Source organism: Triplophysa rosa, linkage group LG6 (assembly GCF_024868665.1).
Source record: "Triplophysa rosa linkage group LG6, Trosa_1v2, whole genome shotgun sequence".
Classification (NCBI taxonomy): domain Eukaryota; kingdom Metazoa; phylum Chordata; class Actinopteri; order Cypriniformes; family Nemacheilidae; genus Triplophysa; species Triplophysa rosa.
In genome coordinates, this window is record NC_079895.1 from 27,739,087 (window position 1) to 27,756,586 (window position 17,500).

The following is a 17,500-nucleotide window of genomic DNA, read 5'->3' on the forward strand; positions in this document are numbered from 1 at the left end:
GACTCGTTGGTATCTGCACTCGGACTTGTCTCGGACTCGTTGGTATCTGCACTCGGACTCGTCTCAGATTCGATGGTATCTCGGACTTGTCTCGGACTTAGTCATTGGACTCGCCACATGTTCTAGTTGGTCTTGACTGAGTCCGATGATATTTTCTCCTTCCAAACAAAACCATTGATGAAGCATATATGTTTGCTTAAGTTGGACTCTTGACTTTCATTTAGTTAATTCTCTTTCCTCTTGGAGTAGGTTACTTTTAGTGATGGGTGTCAAGCTGTAAAAAAAGATGACAAATAATATTAAAGGAAATGATACTAAATGACTTGATGATTTGAGTGTTCCGGTTCACAACACTAAGATACTGTGCCATACTGTGATACTGTGCCTCAACAATTGTATTACAGCACACTATTATAACAGACAATGAAAACCTAACGTTAAAACACATGAATCAAGAACCAACTAAAGAAAATACTGATCACAATAATTGTATCGTTGTGAATCTTCTACATTCTTTCAAATTTAATTGCGAGTGGCAAAAGTGATGTTGATTCAATGAAGTTATCACTGACAAGCACAGTGAGAAGAACATTTCATGTGTTGTTACACTACAAAAAAGATGAAAATCTGAAGTTCACTCGGCTACTGTGACTTTGGTGAAGTTTAATTAGATAAAATATAAAATGACCTAATTGATCCACTTTTTGATCTTAACAGTATGGATTGTCACGTGTGTATAGTAATCCGACATGTGCTGTTGTTCGTGTGTTGTGCTGCTGCGTTGTACGTGTGTGTGTGTAGTGGTGTGTGTGTGCGTGTGTGGTGGTGCGTGCGTGGTGCGTGTGCGTGCGTGTGTGTGTGTGGCGTGTGTGTGCGCTGTGGTGTGTGTGTGTGTTCATGTTTGTATATCCCGGCTGGGGACCTAAACCTGAACACACACCAACACTATGGGGACTCGTGTCTGGACAAATATTGAGTCCCCATGGGCAAAAAAGCTTATAAATTGTACAGAACAATATTTTTAAAAATCTAAAAATGCAAAAAGTTTCTATGATCTTTAGGTTTAGGGGATAGGGTTAGGGGATAAAATATACAGTTTGTACGTATAAAAAACATTACGCCTATATGACTGTCCCCACGGGACAGATAGTAACCAAATGTGCGTGTGTGTGTGTGTGTGTGTGTGTGTGAGGTGTGTGGTGTGCGTGCGTGCGTGCGTGCGTGCTGCGTGCGTGCTGCGTGCGTGCGTGTGTGTGCTGTGTGCAGTGCCGAGTAGTTTGTTGGAGTGATAAATCGGTGAATTTCAACATTATTATGGTCGTATCCTTGAATATTTACATAGCTCTCAGTTGCAGATTTAGAACAAAAATTTAGTGACTATATAGGCATCATTAAAAACTCATGCGTGCGATGTCATCGTATGGATTTGATTCCTCACAGAAACTCTACATCAAGTGCGTCTTTGAGGTTTTTATTATTACGGTTTAGGGAGTTAAGGGTGTTGTTTGTATAGATGCAGATGTAATATATCTCAGTAAATCATCGCTATGACTCCTGTGTTGTTGTTATTTGTTGAAGTATGTGTGTTTTTGTCTCGTGTGCGAGGTGTTGATCCCGTACTTCTCAGTAGAACAACAGAATCGCCATCAGGGTGGACCGTGCGGTACCAAAACAACAAATTTGCCGGTGAACAAGACTCCAGGATGAGCGCTTTAAGAATCGGGTATGGACAGCGTCTCTTTCTGTCTTGGTGAAATATAATATTCAGACTGCAGAATTTAATCTTTATATTCAGCTTTCACTACTGAAGTCGGTACAGCGGCACTAGAAATATAAAGAGAGGAAAGATGCCTGTGATGTTAAAGTAGACGATCTGTTACACTTATGTCAGTAAGCTGAATCTCAGGTACACACCATAAGACGCACATGTCATTAGCGCTACTTTAGTTTGACTCCATGTTCCAGTCTTGTTGACAACGCCGTGTTAATGCATTTAAAGTATATTTTCAAGTTTGTGATGGCTTGAGACAGCTTTAGTATGCATTGACACGGCGCGCCCAGGTGATTTGTGTGTATGTGTGCGTGGCTATGGTGTGTGTGTGTCTGTGTGTGTGTGTGTGTGTGTCTGTGCGTTCATGTTTGTATATCCCGGTGGGGACCTAAACCTGAATACACACCAACACATGGGGACTCGTGTCACTGTGGGGACCAAAATTGAGGTCCTCATGGGCACAAAAGCTAATAAATTGTACAGAACAATATTTTTTACAAATCTAAAAATGCAAAAAGTGTTCTATGATCTTTAGGTTTAGGGATAGGGTTAGGGATAGGGGATAGAATATACAGTTTGTACAGTATAAAAACATTACGCCTATGGACTGTCCCCACGGGGATAGTCAACCAAAGCTGTGTGTGTGTGTGTGTGTGTGTGTGTTGTGTGTGTGTGTGTGTGTGTGTGTGTGTGTGTGTGTGTGTGTGTGTTGTGTAACGGAGGCCAGCTAGTGAAGAGCTGTGCAGTGTGTAAACCTCACTCCCCGACCAACAGAGACGCTCTAGCAACAGACGCTAGAGACTGCGGTCTTTAGCCTCCTCGTTAGAGCGCCCGTCTCCCATTCGGACCGTCGCCGGTTCGAGGCCCGCGCAGAGCGGGGCGAGTAGGACCGGTTACATTGGTGCCGTGACCCGGATGGGAGTGAGGTTTAGGGGGGTGAGTGTAACGGAGGCCAGCTAGTGAAGAGCTGTGCAGTGTGTAAACCTCACTCCCCGACCAACAGAGACGCTCTAGCAACAGACGCTAGAGACTGCGGTCTTTAGCCTCCTCGTTAGAGCGCCCGTCTCCCATTCGGACCGTCGCCGGTTCGAGGCCCGCGCAGAGCGGGGCGAGTAGGACCGGTTACATTGGTGCCGTGACCCGGATGGGAGTGAGGTTTAGGGGGGTGAGTGTAACGGAGGCCAGCTAGTGAAGAGCTGTGCAGTGTGTAAACCTCACTCCCCGACCAACAGAGACGCTCTAGCAACAGACGCTAGAGACTGCGGTCTTTAGCCTCCTCGTTAGAGCGCCCGTCTCCCATTCGGACCGTCGCCGGTTCGAGGCCCGCGCAGAGCGGGGCGAGTAGGACCGGTTACACGTGCGTGCGTGCGTGCGTGCGTGCGTGCATATTGCATATTTTAGTGTATATATTGGAACTAAAGTATGGTAATACTGGTAAAATGTCCATCACTTAAAAAACCATGGAAGCATATAGCATGAAAATAACCTGCAGTACAATTTAATATTATTTAAGTTAATCTCAGTGTGAAAACCAGCCTACCAAAATGTCATTCATTCACAGAAGTTAAATTTTATTGTAATCTTGCAGGGGGAAAAAAACAGACTAGAAGCTTTTCTATGATTTATAGGTGGCTTCAACTCACCCCTGATCAATTTACTCAATACACAAGTATTTGGCGGTTGTATTATTGACACGTAAAGGCCCACACCTTGTAAATGATGATGATCGCGTATTTCCAAGAAAAAAAACATAGTCTTATATTCAGAGCAATATGGTCATTTCATAGTCAAATAAAAATGTATGAGACTCAATCAAAGCCCTAATACAGATCTTTAATCATCATAATCACAATGATTTATTAGACAATTAATTGTCAGCAAAATGTCACAATCGTGACAGCCCTCCTCTCATCGTTTGAGATCTCTGACACCTCCAGTTTCTTGATATTGATCTGAGAGTGAGGTGTGCAGATCGTCTGCATGGTTTTATATATTAGTCGAGAACTGTTAAAGCATAAGACTTGTTTTAAATATAATCCAGCGGTTACCATGGCAACCCGTCTGGAGATATATGCGTGTGGTGTAAAGCTGCGTTCACACCGCCAGCGACTGTGTCCCTGTGTCACCAGTCTCTCGCTACGAGGCTGCTGCACTCCTATTGGCTGTCGCTCAACTTTTGTATAAAATTGAGCAAATCTCAACTGTGTCAGTCGCTAGACACGCCCACTTCCTGTCAACGGTCACTGTCGCTGGATGTCGCTAGGCTACCATTGTAATGAATGACATCGCCCCGCTTTGTCGCTGGTCTGAAGGAGTTTTGTTTGTGGAGCTGTGATCTCACATCTGTCACTCGCCGTGTGTTTGACAGGAACTCCAAAACTGTCACAAAACCTTCAAAGTCTCAGTGTGTTTTTATATGTCCTGCTATATTTATAGATTCCACGGTTCACAAGCAGGTGTTATTCGTGATCGAGATGGCTCATAGCAGCACATGCTTTAAAGCTAACAGACACGAACTTACAAAAACATTAAATCACTGTCATCATGTCTTATTATCAGTCCACAGCAAACAAACATGAAAGACAATCAGACTTCCTGTCCCAATGATTTTATTTCCTGAATGAAGATTTGTCGAGTGTCAGGTTGTATTGAGGATGTTTTGTGTGTTTTTCACCTGACAGACACGTCGTCAGCATCAGAGGATGAAGGCTCGCTGCGACGGCAGGGACGGATCTCCTCCTCGTCTCCGTATCAGTCTCACCCTCGAGTAGAACACTGGTTTAATAAAGTCCTCCAGGGCTCGTCCACATCATCGTCCGCCTCCTCCACCTCCTCTCATCACGCCACCTCCTCCTCAGCTGCGACTGTACTGGCTGACCTCGTGTCTCACACACACAACGGTCAGTACCCAAACACGTGACGCCCCGCCCTCACACCACACGCACTCGCTGACACTCCTCCATGTCACAAGCTCTGATCTGATTGGCTGAGAGCCACAGGGTTTGTCTGTGTTAACATGACGGCGGGTCTTCGGGATGAAGTCATCATCATTGGATTTGTTCAGGTTTGCTGTTGTTCCACAAGTGTGGATGTGTCCGTGTTTGGCTGATGAATGAGAATGAGCTGGGTCGGTTAGACGGTGTAGGTGAGCGGTTCTTTACTAAACGTCAGATGTCATGTGATCATGTTCTGGACGTCTCATCAGTACTGAGCAACAGAAATATCTCATGTTCATCTCAGTTGTGTGTGAAGTGTTGACTGATGCAATGATGTCATGTCTGCATGCATGCATGCTTGCATCTGAGTTCTGTGAATAAACTTCAGCCTCTTCTGAAAGTCCTGTTCAGTGAATCATTTGCCCAAAAACAACAAACCACATGATTTGCTTTCTATTGTGAAACACAACGAGAATTTGACATGTGTGTGTGTGTTGGGTTTTACTCTGTACTGTAATACACTATAACGTTCAAATCTCATTTTACTTTCTCAGATTAAAGCCATTGAAAGCCAGAGACACATGATGAGAATCAGTGACACGTGGCTGCTTGAGAAAGCTGGTCTGAATGTTGACGTCTAACATTTGAGTCAGATTCTGTGAAAGAAAGTCAATCGGGTGTAAAGGGACCAGAGTACATGTTCATTCTGTGGTGATCTGTTGCTTTGTAGTAAAGGTCTTTGCACATACAGTCCGAAATTTTCGTACGTGTTTTTACGTATTTGGCGCTGGTAATGCTTGCTACAGAACACAGAAAATCGAACCCAGTCGGAATTGTTTTATGACGGATGAAAATATCGGAGGCAGTGTGTAAATGTGATTGTCACAACGTGAGGTCGTATTTATTTTTTAACGTGCAGAAATTTCGGACTCAATGTGCAATGGCCTTAAACGTGTAGTAACCATGTTTTTTGGTGCATTGATTACTATGGTTTTACTACAGTAATCATGTTTTTATTCCTTTTAAACCAAGGTTAATTTCCGTAGGGCAGGGCTATTCAATTGAACCTATTCGAACCTAGGCTATTCGAACCCGGCCCTCGATGTTATTCGTTCCGGCCCTTCAAGTAGCACAGTGTGAAAAATAATCTCTAAATATAACAGTAACAGTGTCTCTGTAGGTTAATATTGTTTCACTGAATTTCTCTTTTTTTGTTATGCAGTTTTAAAATACAACACATGAACATGTTTGAATGTAGAAAGCCTGCTCGGGCGTCTTACAATGCACTAATGTTTTTGTTGTGCAGTTTAAAATACAACATCAGCACGTTTAAATGTAGAAAAATACTTGGGGTGTCTTATGGCGAAAAAATACAACATACGGGCTCTCATAGTTAACTTAGGACCCTATGATTGAATCGCGGAATCCAGGCATGGTGTGTAAATATGTAATCTGCAATTGTTTTGCGTGTGCTCGTGGAGCTTTAAGAGAACGCATGCACATGACCTGTTTCACTGTTTCATGTGAGAAAAGAAACACGCCCTTTTCACAATGACGTCACTTAACTTCCGCCTTTTTGCAAAGCAGTGTATCATAACATCCGTCTTGCAACAAACAAGAAGAAGAAGAAGAAGAAGAACTTCCGTTTTGCCGTCGCGCTGGAATTTAACAACAGTGAGAAAAAAAACTGACACTTATCAATAAGTACTTATAAGTACTTATCCTAGCACCTTCGCTAACACAAAAAGAAAACAAAACACTTACCTTCATAATCAAACAGGTACTGTTCAACGAAGAATTTGTGTCCTTTCTCTAGCTTTGATCTTGTCGTTAGCGAAAATTTGTCTGCAAGATGTTGTACATCATCTAGACGTATTTGTGGCAGATGTGCAAGCCACTTGGTAAACTCCATTCTGAGGCGCTAGCGGAAGTAACTTCTTCTTCTTGAGTTTTACTGGCGGTTGGCAAATCAGCTTATAGATGCATTACCGCCACCTTATGAACTGGAGTGCTAGCGGAAGTAATGATACACTGCTTCGCGGCAGAACGGAAGATGCGTGACGTCATGTGAAAAGGGCGTACTGTCAAACCAAACACCCTTTGCGTCGACCCTTCAAAATAAAAGTCTGGTTAACTTGAACAAGTTATAACACACCCACATTTTACCACACCATCCCGCTTGATTTTTTTATAGTTCAACCACTGATTATATTATTTACTTTAGTTAAACAAAAACAATATTATTTCTATATATATTCTTCCCTGTATGATTCAACGTATCTACTGCAGGTTTTTAATATAGTTTATAAGTGAATACTGTAGTATAGATTTTTTAGATTTAGATTTAGATTCAATTTATTGTCATTGCACATGTACGAAGGTACAAGGCAACGAAATGTGACCTCTGCATTTAACCCATCCAGAGAGTAGTGAACACACGTACCCCCGGAGCAGTGGGCAGCTATCACTGCAGCGCCCGGGGAGCAAGTAGGGGTCAGGTGCTCAAGGGCACCTCGGTTGTTACCCGCCGGCCCTGGGAATCGAACCGGCAACCTTCTGGTCACGAGTCCCACTCTCTAACCATTAGGCCACAACTGCCCTATATATGCCCTATATACTGAAGTATTTTTTCATGTGGGCAAATATATTGTATAGGAAAGGACGGAAAACACAGAATCCAGAAAAATTTAAACGGAATTTGGGAAAAAATAAAACGGATTTCTTATTGTTGTTGTGTCATCCCTCGTATTGCAAGCCATATCTCTCCGGCCCCTCATTTGGGATGCTTTTCATGAACTGGCCCTCATGACAAACTAATTGAATAGCCCTGCCGTAGGGGTTACAGTATGATTCATTGAAAAGACTTTATTTCTTATCTTTACTATCTTTCCTCTCCCTCTTCTTTCATTCACTCATTTCTCTTCTCTCTGTCTTTACACGGCACTATCAGACACAGAGTCTTAGGGCCGTATGATCAGACGTTGACAATCATCTGAGCACTTTTATTCATTAATGCGTAACGCTTTGCCTCTCTGTCATCATCTTCATCATTTGGCAGGTTACTTTATGTACTTGTCCTGATGTGCTTGCACTTGACATTTACCAACTTCGTGATCATTATTATAATCGTACTGTTGCGAATCCGGTTTTCAATTTGAACCAAAATAGTGTGGCATCGCAGCTTTAAGGCCGACAGAATGAATGTCTTGTTGCTCGTCTCTAATATTCCTTCCGACCTGATGTTCAAATATTGATCCGTCACAGTCACCAGCCCACACGAACATGAGCATGTAAATGTCATGGTTTGACCTTCACTCACCTTTGACCTTTGGCACCTCATCACAGACACCAACCACAGTGTCCCCCCGGACGTGACCGGCCTGTCTGAGCGCTCGCTGCATGTGGAGCGTCCACAGGTGTCATCGGTTCGAGGGATCCCGCGCGGATACATCAACACCAGCGTCATGGAGACCGCTGACGGTGAGTCCTTCAGCCTGCTGTTGCCATCACACTCCTCATCACTGTTCCTGAAACGTGATTTTACATTGGACACGGTATTATCAGCTCTGTTCCCATAAAGAGTCTGGACACAACCCAAAGATCTGAATGAAAGCAGTCACTTGAAACAGAGCCGATAACACCTGACAGACGTCTCGAGTCACTTGAGTCCAGTGTTTCTCTTGACCTTACAAACCTTCCAGATCTAAACATATTCATTTCCTTTCAAAACTGGCGTTTTATTTGAAGTAATGTTTTTGACTTGGACTGAGGTCAGAAAAGATATGAACTCCTTCAGGACTGGTTGAGGATGAGACTTCAAGAAGCGGTTTAATAAAATGACAAGAGAACATTTCTGTAAATTCACTGATGAGTTTTGGTCCATTTTAAACGTATTCCCTTTATTCGATGTTTTATAGAAATGAATGCTTTGTGTTTGTTTCGGCTTGTTTCAGTCGGTATGTCATTAGCGTGATGTGTTCGTCTTTTCATCCAAATGAGGAAATAAAATCACAGATGATGTAGCTTCAAACCTGGAGGAGAAGGCATGTGTTCCTTTGCAGCGCGTTACAGCAGATGTTCTTCAATGTGTTGTGAATGTGTCAGGTTTAACATGATGGACGAGCACAACCTTTGTGGTGATTTTGCCCTTTATAAAACTTCTGTTGTATGAAAACAGTCTCCTGGCTCGTGCTTCACTGGAGGAAGAAATCCTGTTTCTCAAAGCAGCATGAATGAGAGTGTTTAGAGGATCAGCATTGCTCAGTTTGCCTTTATTTTGGGGCTCACTCTCAGGTCAACATCACGTCATAAAGAAACGCTCTGCTTGTGTTCTCTTGTGTTAGTTGTTGAAAGTGACCGTTGCACACAGATAGCACAACAGGATCATTTTCTGAAGCAGCAGACAGTGAGACGGATGCTGTGATTCAGGAGGAGTGCACAGAGAGGGTTTGAGTTGTTGACAAGTAAATGTGTCATGTGGTGTGACAGCTAAAAACCTAGCATAAGAAAGATTTGTCATCTTAATTGTTATTTTATATTATAAATATAATGTAAAGTAACAATAGGACACGTGTACGTTATATTTGTCAACTACCCAGCAGTCTCTCTCTCTTCATCTGTGTTAAACACCGTCTGTTTAACATGCCCAGCACATCATGTGTTACTGTTTCATGTTCTTGGTTTAACCCTCTGGGACTCTTCGTTTATGGGTAATACTGTAATACATTCTTGTTCAATAATGTTTTTTCTTTCGTATTTTGAGTTAATTTTATGCTACTAATTAATATCCATTTCTCTCCCCATTGAAAACAATACCATTTTTACATTTATTTTTTCACAATTTTGTCAAATATATATATATATTTTTTCAATTAATGCATTATTTCAGGTTAAAACCGATAAAAGGCTGTTAAAATCCAATCTTTGAAAAGCAGAATAGTGCCATCTGGTTGTAAAAAAAAGTAAAAACGTGTAATGGGCATGGTGTAACTTCTAGGTTCCTGTGTGTGGGTGTGTGTTTGTGTGCGCGCGTGTGTCAGAGAGAGAGAGCGCCTCTTTTGTATTTTTTATTTATTTATTGGTTTTATTCAACATATTCTCCATATTTGCTATGTTGCATCCTTACCAATTAATGTGTGTGTGTGTGGGTGACTATTTTGCAGTCCTGATATTTTAGTGTCACCCCTTGATTGCTGAGTTTTCATATTTCCCATTCATTTCCTATGTCGGTCATTTCTGACCGCGAAGAAGGCAAGTGTGACTATTTTAGTTGTGACCCTTTAACATATATGAATCATGTCCATCATTTTTTTGTGTGTTCACATAGCTAATGTGACAAAAGTCTCCAAGTGTCATCTCATTCCGATGAAGCTACGATTTTTAACATTTCAAAATGTAAACATTTTTGGTAAAAAATGACTGAAGAGTCCCAGAGGGTTAATAGCATTCCTACTGTATCTTTAGATCTAGTTGTAGTTGTCAGATGACTTATATACTGTTTTATAATAAACATTAGTGAATAAAAAGCAAAGCAGAGGCTGAAGAGGAACAGATTCGTCACATGAACATGTGGTGTGAAAGATTCATCACATGAATTTGAAGCGGAAACGGATTCATCATGTTCTAGGGATCATGTCATTTTCAGAAAAATGTTTCATTTGGTTTATCCAATTTATCAAAAAATATAAAGAAAACGTGCCAATGGATGTTTTGATTGGTAGTGTAGTGCAGATTAAAGCATTGCTCTGTTGAGTCAGAATATGTCTTTGTTGTTGGTTCAGGTTTGTAGGATGACTCTGGTATACATGTGATATTATATGAATAGACAGTATTCCTGACTTCTTTGGCCTCCGTGTTTTAATGTGTGAAGAGTTTATTTCCAAAATGAGAGAAATAACTCTTCATAAATCATGTTTTTTTATTGTGCATTGGAATTAATATCAATCAAACTGCAGTTGAAGTTCCAGTGAAATTGAAAATGACAATTCTTATTTTTTCATGAAATATTATAAATAGCTTATCAATGTGGGTCATTTTCTTTTTTTAAATTCATGTACCCTCATGATCTTCATTTAAAATCTGAAAATACACTTCTGCCCTGAAATGACTATTCATCTCAAATGATGTATGGGCGGAGCATCTGTTAACTCCTCCCCTTCAACTGTCAGTCTGCTGCTAGTTTCATTTCAAAATGCAACGGCTGTTTTTACACATCCAATCAATTTGCAGTGAAAAACGCAAGCCACGACCACTAATTTTCTTCTTTTGAAAATCCTTTTCACTCGGCAATGTGTCAGAATAAGCGAGAAAAAACGATCACAACTTCCGGTTCATGGGGACTTTAAGCCATAATAACTCAATAAATACAGCTAACTGACACAATAAAAACATGAGAACATGATAAAAAACATGATTTTTGAAAAAATTGTAAAACGGAGTTATCTCATTTTAGAAACAAACTCTTTGTTTTTTCTTTAATTCATCTTAAATTCATCCAGTGTGGTGCATGTAGTGAACGCGCAGACGGACAAAAAGCTCATGAATGACTCATGAGATGGGTCACTGGGTAGCTGCTTGTTGCTAGGCAGCCGGCGTCAGAGTGAGTGATGCTCTGGGTCATCTCGAGCCAAACCCTCACGGGCACACAGTCACACGTTGGTTGACAGACTGTTGTGTCCTCATCATCCTGCGACCTCTTCATTCATATGTATCTCACCCTCTCCATCTCTCTCTCTCTCTCTCGCTCTCTCTCTCTCTCTATGTGTGACACTGTCTCCGTCTGAAGGTGTTCCAGTCAACAGTCGAGTTTCCTCTAAGATTCAGCAGCTCCTAAACACACTGAAAAGGCCCAAAAGACCCCCGTTACCAGAGTTCTTCCTCGATGATTTTGAAGAACTTTTGGATGGTAGGTTGACGACGGTTAGAATGAGATTCCAGACGAGAGTCTCACGTCCTCTAGCGTGTCTTTAGAGGTAGAGTCCTTTACTAACCCCTGGTGTCGTTCGTGGACGTGATGATGGGTTCTGTCGTGTGATGGGAAGGAATGAGTTGAATCACTTTTATCACTGTCACGGGTCGGGTGTCTCGCCTCATTGATGCTCTGATTCCGTCTGTCTCTCTCTTGTTCATTGATATCATTCTCTCTCTCTCTCTGTGTTTCTTCATCCCCATCATCCCTCCTGCTCACAAACACCCTGATGAAATCTGATCGTTACATAGACATGTTTTATTTTACATTACAGTCATTCTCCTCTGGAAAATCATACCAAAAAATCTTCTTTGAAATCAATTTCTTTGAAACCTGCATCATTACATGATCTACTTACACCCCATCACACCCTGAGACATTAAGATCTCTCTCATATACTAGCGCTCAATCGTCTCTGCCTTCATCTCTATCTTTTATTTCTCTGCCGCTGGAAAAGAAAGGTAACGTGCGGCAGTTATTTCACAGGTTTAGTTCTGTGTTGTGTGTGAAAGCTTTCATGTCGCTAACATCACAAGCGTTGGTCGATCGCACTGCTAATAAACACACAGACTGGGTGTGTGGTCTGAGGCCGAGGCTAGAACACGTCAAACAACAGTCTGTGACATCACTTCCTGTCCCGCTGCAGTCCAGCATCCAGATCCCGATCAGCCTAAGCCGGAGGGGGGTGAGATGAGACCTCTGGACGGTGAGCCGCTGGAGGTGGTGACTGACTGGCCTTCGTCATTACTGGCGTCTCTTCAGTGCTGGGGTACAACACAACCCAAGAGTCCCTGTCTCACTGCGCTGGACAACGCTGGCAAAGCCGTCTACACGCTCACTTACGGTACGCCACTTCATTTACCCGTGAGAAATTCCTCCAGCTTGTGTTTGTGTGGCGCTGGATGCTGTGTTATGTTTGTACAGGGAAGCTGTGGACGCGGAGTGTGAAGCTGGCGTACACGCTGCTGAATAAACTGAGCTCCAGGAGTGAGCCGCTGCTGCGACCCGGAGACAGGGTGAGTATCAGAGAGGGAGAGAGAGGGAGGGAGAGAGAGAGAGGGAGAGGTGGTCTTGTTTTGTGGTCGATGTCGGACAACAGAGGAATAAAGTTAATTATGCCATTACTATTTTTCCCTGGTTGTTCCTCTGTTGTCTGTTGTTGATCGCGGAATGGGACCGGCTTGGAGAGAGGAGGACGGGGGGAGAGGGAGGGTGTCGAGAGCTTACTCTGCTGCGGGCCAAGCTGTCCCCTCTCTCCACGCTATGGCCATCCTGCAGGTCCATCAGGCCAATGCGCAGAGAGAGCTCCACGAGGGTAAGACCGACCCAGCGCTTATGCAGGAACTCCGACACCGACCTCTACGGGCGACCAAGGTGATCGTGACAAGGTGGTCCAGGAGAGACACCTCTGGCTGAACCTTGCACAGATGAACGCCGAGAAAGTCCGCTTTCTCGATGCACCCATCTCGCAAGGGGGGGGCTGTTCTCGACAGTAAAGGAGCAGACAGAGGATATCAAGTATATCCTCCCCAGCCGCGACTCGACTGCCCTTTGGCCGCCGAGATCCCGTGCACTGTCTGCTTCCCAGCAGAAAAGAGAAGACCACCACCCCGTCAGCAGCCGCGGCGGAAGCCAAAGCGGCCCTCATGAGAAGACCCCAGGGAGATCGAGAATACCTTCGGGCCCGACCCCTGCCATTCCATTGCTGGTTGGTTGATCCGGGACGGTTCCTGCCCCGTCCCAACAGCCCACTTCTAAGAGTTTTCTCTCTCTCTGGGTGTTTATCACAGCCGCTCTCACCCTCTACACGACGGTGTTCGGCAACTCGACGTTGCGTCACGGTGAGACCCAATGTCGAGGATAATCATCAGCCTAAGCACTCTCAATAGACGGTGCGTTGTGCCACATCATCGTCTGGGTATTATCACAGCCGCTCTCACCCTCTAGACGACGATGTTCGGCAACTCGACGTTGTGGCAAGACCAAATGTCAAGGATAATCATCAGCCTAAGCACTCTCATTCGACGGTGCGTTGTGCTACATCATCGCCAGGCAGGTAAAACTGCAGAGCCGATCTCCTCTCCGGGGGCCCCCCCACGGCGAGGGATCCGCACTGCCAGCCATCGAACCACCCCCGGGAGGTCGATGAAGCAGAACGTACCCCGGGAACGTACCATCTCGGTCCCTGGGAGCCTGACAAGACCTTCCCAAACCGTCACGGTGACTACGGGATACGGTCCGTCTCGGCTACGCGATTCAACTCCCCAGACGCCCGCCCAAGTTTCGGGGCATCCTCTCAACCTCATCAGAGGCAAGGATGCTCCCATGCTTCGGGCCGAGGTCGCCACCCCTCTGGAGAGGAAGCGATCGTGCTCGTCCCTCTAGCCGAGATGTTCAACGGGTTTTACAGCCCGTACTTCATCGTCCCCAAAAAGGCGGGGGTCGCTAGATCTGCGTACCCTGAACAGGCACCTACTCAAGCTGCCGTTCAGGATGCTCACGCAGAAGCGCATCCTGGCATCTATTAGATGTCAAGATGGATTCATGGCAATCGACCTGAAGGACGCTTACTTTCATGTCTCGATTCTCCCTCGTCATCGCCCGTTCCTACGGTTCGCTTTCGAGGGTCAGGCATATTTGTACAGAGTCCTCCCTTTCGGTCTGTCCCTGTTCCCACGAGTCTTCACGAAGATCGTGGAAGCCGCCCCCTCACTCCCCTCAGTGAGAGAGGTGTGCGGGTACTAAACTATCTCTACAACTGGCTCATTTGACAAATTCGCGAGACCTGTTATGTACACACACAGGGACCTAGTGCTTCGGCACCTAGATCGATTGGGACCACAGGTCTACTGAGAAAAGAGCAATCTCTCCCCTGTGCATAGCAACCTCTTTCTGGTATGGAACTCAACTCTGTCTCCATTACAGCGCAACTGCTCTCAGTCAGTGTTGAACTGCCTGGAATATTTCAAGCAGTCAGCGGGCACAAGAGGCTCCTGGGCACATGGCATCCTCGACGGTGGTGATACCCCTCGGGTTGATGCACATAGGACTGCTCCAACACTGGCTACAGAATCGAGTTCCCTGGAGAGCGTGGCACACTGGCAGCAGGTGGATGGTGATTACGCCTCTCTGCCGACGCACCCTAATCCCTTGGTCTTCAATGACCTTTCTATGGACAGGGGTCCCTCTCGGGCAGGTCAAGACTCGTCATGGTGACGACAGACGCCTCCCTGCAGGGTTGGGGTGCCGTGTGCAACGGGCACGCAGTGTTGGGGCGATGGACGGGTCCCCTCCTGCGCAGGCATATCAACTGCCTAGAGTTGTTGGATATGCTACCCGCACTGAAGGGGCTACAATCTCTGTGCAGGACAAGCACATGCTGGTCCAGTCGGACAGCACAACTGCCGTAGCGTATATAAACCGCCAGGGTGGCATTCGCTGACGGCAGCTAACACGACTCGCCCGATGCCTCCTCCTGTGGAGTCCGCAGGTGAGCAGATCCCTGCGAGCCACACATATCCCAGGCGACCTGAACCAGACAGCCGATGCGCTCTCTCGTCAGTTGACGCCTCGCGGAGAGTGTCGACTCCACCCCCGCGCAGTCCAGCTCATTGGGTACAGTTCGGGCGGGCTCAGGTAGACCCCTTCGCCTCCCTGGACACCACCCATTGCCCGCTAAGGTACTCCCCACCCGAGGCCCCCCTCGGCACGGATGCTCTAGCGCACAGCTGGCCGTGGGACAAGCGGAAGTACGCCTTCCCCCCAGTGAGCCTCATTACTCAGACCCTGTGCAAGTTCAGGGAAGAGGAGCATCCGTGTACCCTCTTGCGACCTTGATGCGGTCCTGGAGCCCCTCGGAGATGCCGCTCTTTCTCACCTCACAATGAAGACGGCTCTCCGGATGGCGCTCAAGAGGGTAGCAGACCTACAAGCATTCTCCGTGTCCACAGATTGCCTAGAACTCGGGCCCGGTGATTCTCACGCTATCCTGAGACCCCGGCCCAGCTACGTGCCCAAAGTTCCCACCACTCCCCCTACACCAGGTGGTGAACTTACAGGCGCTCCCCACCGGGGAGGAAGACCCAACCCCTTCCGTGTTGTGTCCAGTACGCACATTGCACCTCTGCTTGGACCGCACGCAGAGCCACAGGAGCTCTGAGCAGCTCTTTGTCTGTTTTGGAGATCAGCAGGGAGGGCTGTCTGGCGCACTGGATCATGGATGCTGTCACTATGGCGTACCTGTCCTAAGATCACCTACGCCCACTGGGTGAGAGCTCTCTCCACACGGAGTACAGCCTCGACGTTGTAGGACGTTGTAACCCCCCAGCAGGGCGGGTCCGTCTGATGTATCTTCATGATTGGTTCCCACCTTGGTAACCCATGACCTTCCCTAGGTGGACCTCCACCTTGCGGTTAACTCCTTCAGTCCGCACATTCCTCCCATGAGTTCTCCCCCATCGGTGAGACCAAGTTGGTATCTCCACTAAACTCCTCCCTCCGGTAGGAAGGGGTCTCTGTAGCGCATCCCCCGCTTGAGGAAGTAGCGCTTACCCAGTGGCCTTACGGTACCAGGCGGCTTCTCGCTGTTAGAGAAACAAGGCCGCCGCCTGTGATGCCGAAGGCAGGGGCCTTCCCACCTTTCAAGTAAAGCTCTGGGACCCCCTACCTACCCACTGGTAGGTTACAATTTCGCGGTAGCGCTCACGGCTGACACGCCCAGGCCAGTCACCGTCGCTTCGCTAGAGATTGTGACAGGGCATAGTGTTGTGGCGTTTTCCATAGGAACCCCATCTGTCGGCTCGACACATCGTCAAGAGACCGACAGAAAGGGAACGTCTTGGTTACGGATGTAACCTCAGTTCCCTGATGGAGGGAACGAGACGTTGTGTCCTTCTTGCCACAACACGTGCTGCCCACTGCAGCAGTCGTGAGAGGTCTCAGGCTCCTCAGAACAAAGGTGAATGAATGAGGCACGCCGTCTCCCTTTTATACCCGGATATCCGGGGGCAGAGTCCGGCATGCAAATTTCATTCGCCAATTTTCATTGGCCTTTTCTAAGAAGTTGGAATCAATTGGTTCTCAGGGACGAACCCCATCTGTCGGCTCGACACAACGTCTCGTTCCCTCCATCAGGGAACTGAGGTTACATCTGTAACCAAGACGATTTACATATATTATAAACCACTTTAAGTTGCACTACATACATCACACTTTATTTTAATTTATTACTATAATTATCGTTCTTTTATTTGTTACATATTTGCACTATTTGTACGCAGCCCCGCTGCAAATGCTTTGGCAATACCAATGTACACTTTGTCTAAATTGAAAAATCGAATTGAATTGAATTGAAATAGAAAATTGAAATTGAATTGAGTGAGTATCAGAGAGAGAGAGGTTCAGATCATCATCTGCTCGTGCTCTTCTGATTTTCACAGGTTGCTCTTGTGTTTCCCAACAATGATCCTGTGATGTTTATGGTGGCGTTTTATGGATGTCTGTTGGCCGAGCTGGTGCCTGTACCTATAGAAGTGCCGCTTACTCGAAAGGTAAAGAACTACAGAGACTCCTCACGTCACCTTCATCTCTTCCAGCATTACAAAGTTTTCCAGAAAACATGAATTATAATTCTAACTTCATGAGAATGTGTTTGCTTTCATGCATCTCTTGTTTAACAGCAAAACGAGACGGAGGTGGTGCCATCCTGATCTTGTACATACAAGCATGTCCCTTTAAGTGGATTAACCAAACACTTTCCAAGCAACATATCAAAGTTCTATTAATTTTGTCACGAAATGTCAATTATTAAAGGGATATTTCACTAGA

The 17,500-nt window shown here is 45.6% G+C and overlaps 1 protein-coding gene across 1 annotated transcript in view; it reads left to right on the plus strand.

The window, feature by feature from the left end:
- dip2a (disco-interacting protein 2 homolog A) overlaps positions 1-17,500 on the plus strand; it is a 53,785-nt gene that overhangs the window by 18,951 nt on the left and 17,334 nt on the right. The window contains exons 3-8 of the mRNA XM_057335836.1: positions 4,453-4,671; positions 8,053-8,187; positions 11,492-11,611; positions 12,321-12,518; positions 12,599-12,690; positions 17,113-17,223. Coding sequence (XP_057191819.1) covers positions 4,453-4,671; positions 8,053-8,187; positions 11,492-11,611; positions 12,321-12,518; positions 12,599-12,690; positions 17,113-17,223 — 875 coding nt within the window. The remainder of the gene's footprint in view (positions 1-4,452; positions 4,672-8,052; positions 8,188-11,491; positions 11,612-12,320; positions 12,519-12,598; positions 12,691-17,112; positions 17,224-17,500) is intronic.